The 7,571-nt window shown below is 47.3% G+C and overlaps 1 protein-coding gene across 1 annotated transcript; it reads left to right on the top strand.

Moving 5' to 3' along the window:
- Positions 3,106 to 5,220, top strand: LOC110430417. Its single transcript, XM_021448092.1, has one exon. It carries the CDS (start codon positions 3,106 to 3,108, stop codon positions 5,218 to 5,220), a length of 2,115 nt encoding a protein of 704 aa, XP_021303767.1.

Below are 7,571 nucleotides of genomic sequence, written 5' to 3'. Positions count from 1 at the left end.
CGCCTCGAGATCTTCGAGGGCCTTCCTCTTGGCTTCCTCCGCGGCGCTCCTGGCGATCTCGCCGTTCACGTGCTCCACCTTCATCTTCTGGAAGGACTCTCGGAGAGAGTCCAGGTCGGTTTTAAGAAGGCCCTTCTCTTTGTCCAGGTCCGCGATAACGCTCTTGTAGGACAGGGCCTCCTCCCGGGCTCTGGACGCGGCCTCCTCGACCGTCAGAGCCCGCTCCCGCAGCAGCGTCGTCTCCTCCTCCGCCTTTCTTGAGGCCTCTCGAGCCTCGGCCAAAGCAGCCTCCCTCGCCTTCTTCTCCTCCTCGAGCGCTATGAGGTCTTTATAAGCCTTGAGGAGCTTCTCCTGCGACTCAAGGAGTTGGTCCTTGAGGACGGGGAGCTGCTCCCAGCCGCCTCTTGTGGCGTGAATAAAGCTCGACTTGATGCGGGAGGTCTCTTTCATGTCCTGCGAGCCGGCGGTCGAACAGTTAGAACACAAAACCAAAAGGATCCATGAATATCAAAGATCGAAAAACACTTACGAAATAAGCTTGCCCGAGCCCGTTGTTGATGATGTCCGATAGGAGCCCCACCACGTGCTTCATCCAAAGGCAGAGCTCCTCGACATGCTCCCACTTCTCGGCCTCCTTCTTGTCGTCGAGGAAGATGTTGGGCTCGGACGGGTCTTTGGAAGCTCGGATACGAATCCGATCGGGACACCAGTTCTCCATCTCCCGATCAGCCAGTGCCTTGACGCCACGGATAAGGTTCTCGACGGTCTCGAGGGAGCCCCCGTGGCGCAAGAATAGGTCTACAAGGCATGGGAACCGCCCGTCGTCATCCACCATCTTCCAGGTACCGTCCTTGCTTCCCGACGTCCCGATCTCGTCCTCCTCAGAGGGAAAGCAGTCCTCCCACGCCCGACGCTCCTGAAGGAACCCTGGAGCGATCCCGTCCATGCCGTAGATTGTCCTCCTGACCTCGGACTCGGGGTCGGTGGGGGTGCGCATCATGCAGGCGAGTTCCACCACTCCGTCCGTTCGCCCCAACTCCGCCCGGATCATGGCGGGCGCCCCCAGAAGGAGCCACGCTGGGGTTGGAGGGCCGTACACCGACAAATCTTCTTCCTGCTCGCCGGGCTCTTGCAGCGCCAGTGGTACCGGTTGGGCCAGACCTTGAGGCGGGGGCTCGAGTGGTCCGTCCTTTTGGCCCCCCTGTTGCAGCTTGTTGACGGTGGATATACCATAGAAATCCACATACAAAACACCGTCAACATGCCTCGGTTGCAAGGGGAAATGACATGACATGAACATATTTTATCCATAACTAGTTCCACTTGTACTCTTAGCTTGTTTATGCAGGAACAACAAATTCAAGACATTATTTGACAAAGCCAACATCAGAATCATCAAGAGGAGATCGAGGGGACAACAGGTGACACCCTGGGCCCACAGGGAGGGGGTCGCCCGACCCCTCTTTGGTGGGACCCAGGTGTGCCACCTACTCCACCGACATAAGGGACCATTGTGGACACTGCTGGTGCGCCCAGGTGGTCAGGAGTGGGGTCGCCCGACCCCACATGTAAGGCGGTTTCAGGGTCGGTGGCCTCCCACCGACCTTCCCCACATGTCTCACATGTTGGTTTGCCCCTGCCGTTGATCAAATGGCGGTTGTGAAGTCGGTTTGATCCAAGGGTGGAGAGGCATGATCACACGGATCGATGACGTGGCGGTGGAGTAGCCCCTACTCCACCTCTCCCTATAAATAGAGGCTGATTTCACCCTTCCAAGGCATGATGATTTGAAGGTTCAAGTGATCCAAGCTAGATACAAGTGAGTAGTAGTAGTAGTAGTCTAGTGTGGGAGTTAGAGTTGAGTCGAGCGAAGCTCGGGGTCTCCGGAGTCGTCTTCTGGAGAGTCTGGTATAGCTCTTGTATCTTTTCTCCTGTAAGACTTGTTTTCTTAATATATTCTCTTTCTACTTTTCTAAGTATTACTTTGTGCAATATTATTCTTGCAATAGTATTGTAGTGTTCTATCTTGTCCTTTAGTAGTTACATATTAGATTGTGATCCTGTAACAAGCTCGTGGCTGTTTCCCATCGCCTTTAGCAAGGTGCTATAGTTGTTTGATCGCAGCTAGAGTAGTGAGAGTTAGCGTAAGCGCGGTGCTTAGGCTAGGTCTTGCCTTTGGGTGTCGCTGGCTCGGACGGAAAGTAGGGGCGCACTCCCTAGTAGGTGACAGATCGTGGGCGGCATTAGGTTCTCCTCACGTACGAGCTAGTTCTTAAAAGATAAGGCGTCCATAAGCCCAATAGTCGCTTTCGGTAAGGGGTTAGGTGAAAAAACCTTTTAAGCGTCTTACCAGCTCGGCTATCCCTGGCAGCCATTAGTAAGGTATCAATCTAGTGTGTCTCTGCTATTTGATTAAGATTAGTTCACGAGAGTAGAATTAGATATCCTAGGAACCTGTACTCACTCGTTGTCCTCCCACCTAGCTACTCTACTCTAGTTATCTTGTAGTTATCCTTTTTGATTATCTCTGGATCATCATCATCCCTTCCTTCACCTTTCGTTACCACCTCTCTGCACTAGTTGTAACTAAGTTGAGATAGGATCTCTTTTCTTACAAGCATTTCTAGCTATTGCTTTCCCTTGGGAAAATATAAATTACGATACCTTGGAATACTCCCGGGTGAAGTGCTACACCGGTACCTTCTGTGCGCTTGCGGAATTATCCAATAGTTAATAGAGTTACCACACCAGGCATTTCTGGCGCCATCACCGATATCCGGTGGTTGCGTTAAGAAGTGCCAACAAGCATTTCTGGCGCCGTTGCCAGGGAAAGCATAGCCTAGAAATCTTAGTAAGAACGAATCCGAAAAAAAATATATCATCAACTTAGTATCAATTAGTTGTAGGGGGGGTTTACCCCTTGCCTTTGTTTCTCTATATTGTGAAGCAGGGCATTGTATGAGTGAGTTCCAATTCAACGCCACATTAGAAAATCCTGAGACATCCCGACAGAGTCCTAGACACCGTCTAGTAACTTATCGGAGATCCAGCTCATACTTGAATTCACTCAAGGAAGGAGGCTTAGCACCGACACTCTACCAGTCAATGGCTTCCTCATCAATCTCCGACTTCTCATCTCAATCAGTTGCCCATGTTACCATTGGACCGAGGGTGGAGGTCGAAGATGTCGACTTTGAGATTAAGCCATCACTTATCACTATGGTGCAAGCAAGTACATTTAGTGGGAAGCCACATGAAGATGCAAATGCACATCTCCAACACTTTTTGGAAGTGTGTAGCACTATTGCCATCAGAGGGGTAACGGCCGACGCCATCCGCCTTCGCCTATTCCCATTCTCATTGCTTGGGAAGGCAAAGCAATGGTTTTACGCTCAACCCGATGATGTCAACACCTGGAGAAGATGTGCCAATGCATTTCTCAGGAAATTCTTCCCAATGGGCAAGACATCTGCTCTGAGGGCAAAGATTTCAAGCTTCCAACAGAAGGCAGACGAGACTATTCCCGAAGCATGGGAACGTCTGCAGGAGTACATTCAAGAGTGTCCACATCATGGAATTAAAGAGTGGCTCCTGATTCAAGGTTTCTACCATGGGCTGACTCCAGTAGCTCGTAGCCACCTTGATGCCACCGCAAGAGGAGCGTTTACCTCCCTCAATGTCACTCAAGCTAAAACTCTCATTGAGAACATAGTGACAAATCAAACATGGAGAGAAGAACGCCCTCAACTCAAGAAGAGAAGCACGAAAACCATTGAAGAGGTAAATGAAATATCTCACAGGATGGAGTTCTTGTTGAAGAAGTTGGATGAACGAGCCAAGGTAAAGAAAGATCGAGAGGCCATCCAACAATACGCCACTGCACGTGCGAACCAACAGAGCAGGGTGCAAAATGCAAGCCATGAAGCTGTGCAATCCTTCAACAATGGACGACCAACTTCGCGCTTCCAGGGCCAAGGTAACTCTAGTAACTCTAACTGGCTTTCACTTAAAGAACTTGTCATTAATCAAGCTAAAATCAATGAAAGCATGAACAAAAGATTGTTAGCTAATGACAAGACTCTTGAATCATTAACTGCTAAAATGGATTCCCTTGTTTCTTCTGTTAAGGACCAATTAAACTTTAATAAAATTTTAGAGTCTCAAATAGCACAAATTGCTGCTACTGTTCCTTCTTCTGTAAATTCTTGCAATATCTTTAATGTGACCACGAGAGGGGGTAAGACCACACGTGATCCACCATATCCTGACATGAAAAAAAAGACTGCAAGAAAAGATAAGGAAGTTGAGGAAGACAAGAAAGAAGCACCATCTAAGCAGGAAAACACCAAGTTCTATGGAAAGACAGCTCCGCACGAGTTCTACGACACCAACATTCTGCTGCCATTTCCAAGAACGAGGAAGCCAACCACCGATGAACAATTCGGGAAGTTTGTTGAGGTAATTCGGCAATTATATGTCAATATTCCACTACTTGATGCAATGCAGGTTCCAACCTATGCCAAGTATTTGAGAGACATCCTCAACAACAAACGCCCGCTGCCTACAACTGAGGTGATTAAGCTAACAGAAGAATGCAGCGCGGCGATACTAAACCAACTACCAGAAAAGAAGAAGGACCCTGGATGTCCTACCATCGACTGCTCCATTGGGACACATCACTTCGAGCATGCACTGTGCGACTTGGGAGCAAGTGTCAGTGTCATGCCAAAGGTAATATTTGATAAACTAACCCATGCTGTTTTGTCCCCTACATCAATACATTTGCAGTTAGCGGATCAGTCAATTCGCCATCCTGCGGGGGTAGCTGAGAATATCCCCGTAAAGATACGCGAGTTCCTGGTCCCTGTGGATTTCGTGGTACTCGACATGGAGGTGGATGAAAAGACTCCACTTATCCTGGGAAGACCATTTCTCAGCACTGCTAATGCACATATTGACGTTGGAGCCGGAGAAATTCAATTTACAATCAATGGGGCCCAGGAGAAGTTCAACTTCAAACCAAAGGTAGTGCAATGCTCACTAATCTTGGCAGTGGATGTGGCAACCGTCACATTCATAACTAGGCCAAAGAAAAAGACCAATCCAACGCCAAGAGCAAAGAGCAAGAAAATATGGAAGAAGAAGGTAATACAACCGATGACACCTCCGAAGAAAATTTCTGTATCAACTCAAGGAGGAGGTCCTGTTCTAGGGACCTAGGTAACAGCTCTTCCATCAAGGTAAGCCCACTGACCTTTAACTTTAAGTTACTTATTAAACTTCCTTCATTTTTTCCAACCCTTCTATCAACTTGAGTTAAGACAAGTAAAGTAAAAATAAAAACTCACTGAGCAAGGTGGACACCAGGTGGGGCCCAAAGGGGGGTCGCCCGACCCCACTTTGGTGGCCCCCACCTATCATCTCGTGTCCTTTGCCACTTCCTGTCATGACATGCTATGCTCCATTCAAGAAAACACCAAAACATTACCATGTCAACTCATGTAATCCCACTTGATCAACGAATTGAACCGTGCATGAGAATTCTCTAACTCTTTCATCTATTTTTCTTGCATGTGCTTGTTCTGTTACTCGTGTAGTGTGCCCAGCATTACTCAAGAGTGAGAGGAGGGGTCGGCCGACCACATGGTTGGCCCCACTTCCTCCCCTCCTCTGGTGTATGGCAGCACAAGTAATGTAGGGAGAGTGAGTATAGAAATAAAGACTCATAAACATCGACACTCACCCTAGGAGCTAGAGTTTCTAGTTCTCATCCCCTCCTTCCACTAAAACGTAAGTGAAATTAGGAGACACTGCTAACTTAACAAAAACCATCTTCTTCTTTCTAAAGTCACTTAAGCAACCCCTAGACAAATCACTCTTGCTAAGTATGGGAAAGATACTTGCTTAAAGCCTTAAGTAAATCAACATTTTGAGAAGCTCATCCCGTGAAGCATCTCATGAGCAAACATCCACCCATCTAGTCTTGTCTTGTTCCCTCCTTTCTCTTTCACCACATTCCAAGAAGAGATTCTTTGAGAAAACATCCAAAAGAAAGGAGAGAGTGAGTGGAGATGGGGAACCAGCCATGGCACACATTCATCATCAATCTGGTGAACAGCTAGCGCAAAGAGGAGGTGGTGATGGGGTCGCCCGACCCCCTCCCTGCAGCATTCCTTATTTCTTTCTTTCCCATCCATCTTTCCTTGACACAAGGTGTTGGCCATTTGTGGTTTCGTGGAAAAAGAGGGGTCGGCCGACCCTGACAAAGTGCCCTCCGCACTTGTCCTCTCTTCCATCCACTCACTCATTCACTCACAACCATTTTCCTCTACTAGCAACTCAAGAAAATCATCAACACTCTTCCTTTCACTTTCCCTATTGCTCAAGTGTTCACCCGTCGAGAAATCAAGAGAGGTAATCAGCCGGTAAGAAGAGTTAAAATCTAAACTAACCTCTCTGGTGGAAGTGGTGTTCGTTATTTTCTTGATCTAGCATGAAGAATCCACTCAAGAACATAGGGAAGAAAGTGCGTGGAGCGTTTAGCGGAAGCTCATCAAGGCACTCCCATGGCACCATGAGTTCGGTAGAAGAGTACTCCTCTCATCAGGGACTTCCCTCTGAGACTCATGAGGAGCAAGAGCATGAGGCCATGCCACAGCAAACACCACTTAATGAAGAAGCAGCACCTCTACGGATGCAAGATATAGAGACCGGACTTTTGCTCACCGTAGAAGAAATGGAGAAGCTTAACCATCTACGCCACCGTGAATTCAAGCATACCAAGGTAATTGACCCTAAATTCCTCAAAGACACAGGTATGTATGAGGAATTCTTTGATGTCTTTGCTGCAATAGGATGGGGTGAATTTTGGGACTTTTCGGAACACCTAGGTAGCAAGATTCTCACTCTAGAATTTTTGAGCACCGTAAGGGTAACCGAAACAACCATTTACTTTCGCCTAAGAAACCACGATTATGATTTCACATGGGACCATCTAGCTGCATGTTTAGGCTTTATGAATTTTAAAACCAACGTAGAAGTTGCCACAAGGGGTTTTAATAGACAAGAATTTTGGCATGAAATAACTGGGGAGAATCTAATTGGAAAGACTTACCCACGTACTAGCCATATTTGCCATCCCACACTACGGTTCATGCACAAATGGATAGGCATCACCCTATTCCCTAGAGATGACATTCGGATTGTGCGGGAAATTGATAGTAGAATTCTATATGCCATGGTGAATAGAATTCGTATTGCACCGGTAAAAGCCATGGTACATCATTGGATCACTATAGCACGGAAGAATGACCCAATTGAGTTCACCTCTATAATTACAAAATTGTGTGATTACATTTTTATCCTTGATGACACCATCCAGTACATACCCACTCCGAGAACTGTGTTAGGAAAATATCATTTCATTCAAGCAAAAGTAATTACGCGTGGCCCCAATGACACAATTGAATTTATATTGCGTAAATCAAATGCAAGACTCATTTTGCCACAACCAGAGTTAAAATTATATGGGGGCCACCCGTTAATGCCTAATGTTCCTGGAGTTGGAGGAC

Source organism: Sorghum bicolor, chromosome 9 (assembly GCF_000003195.3).
Source record: "Sorghum bicolor cultivar BTx623 chromosome 9, Sorghum_bicolor_NCBIv3, whole genome shotgun sequence".
NCBI lineage: Eukaryota > Viridiplantae > Streptophyta > Magnoliopsida > Poales > Poaceae > Sorghum > Sorghum bicolor.
This window is presented reverse-complemented; position numbering and strand designations above follow the sequence as displayed.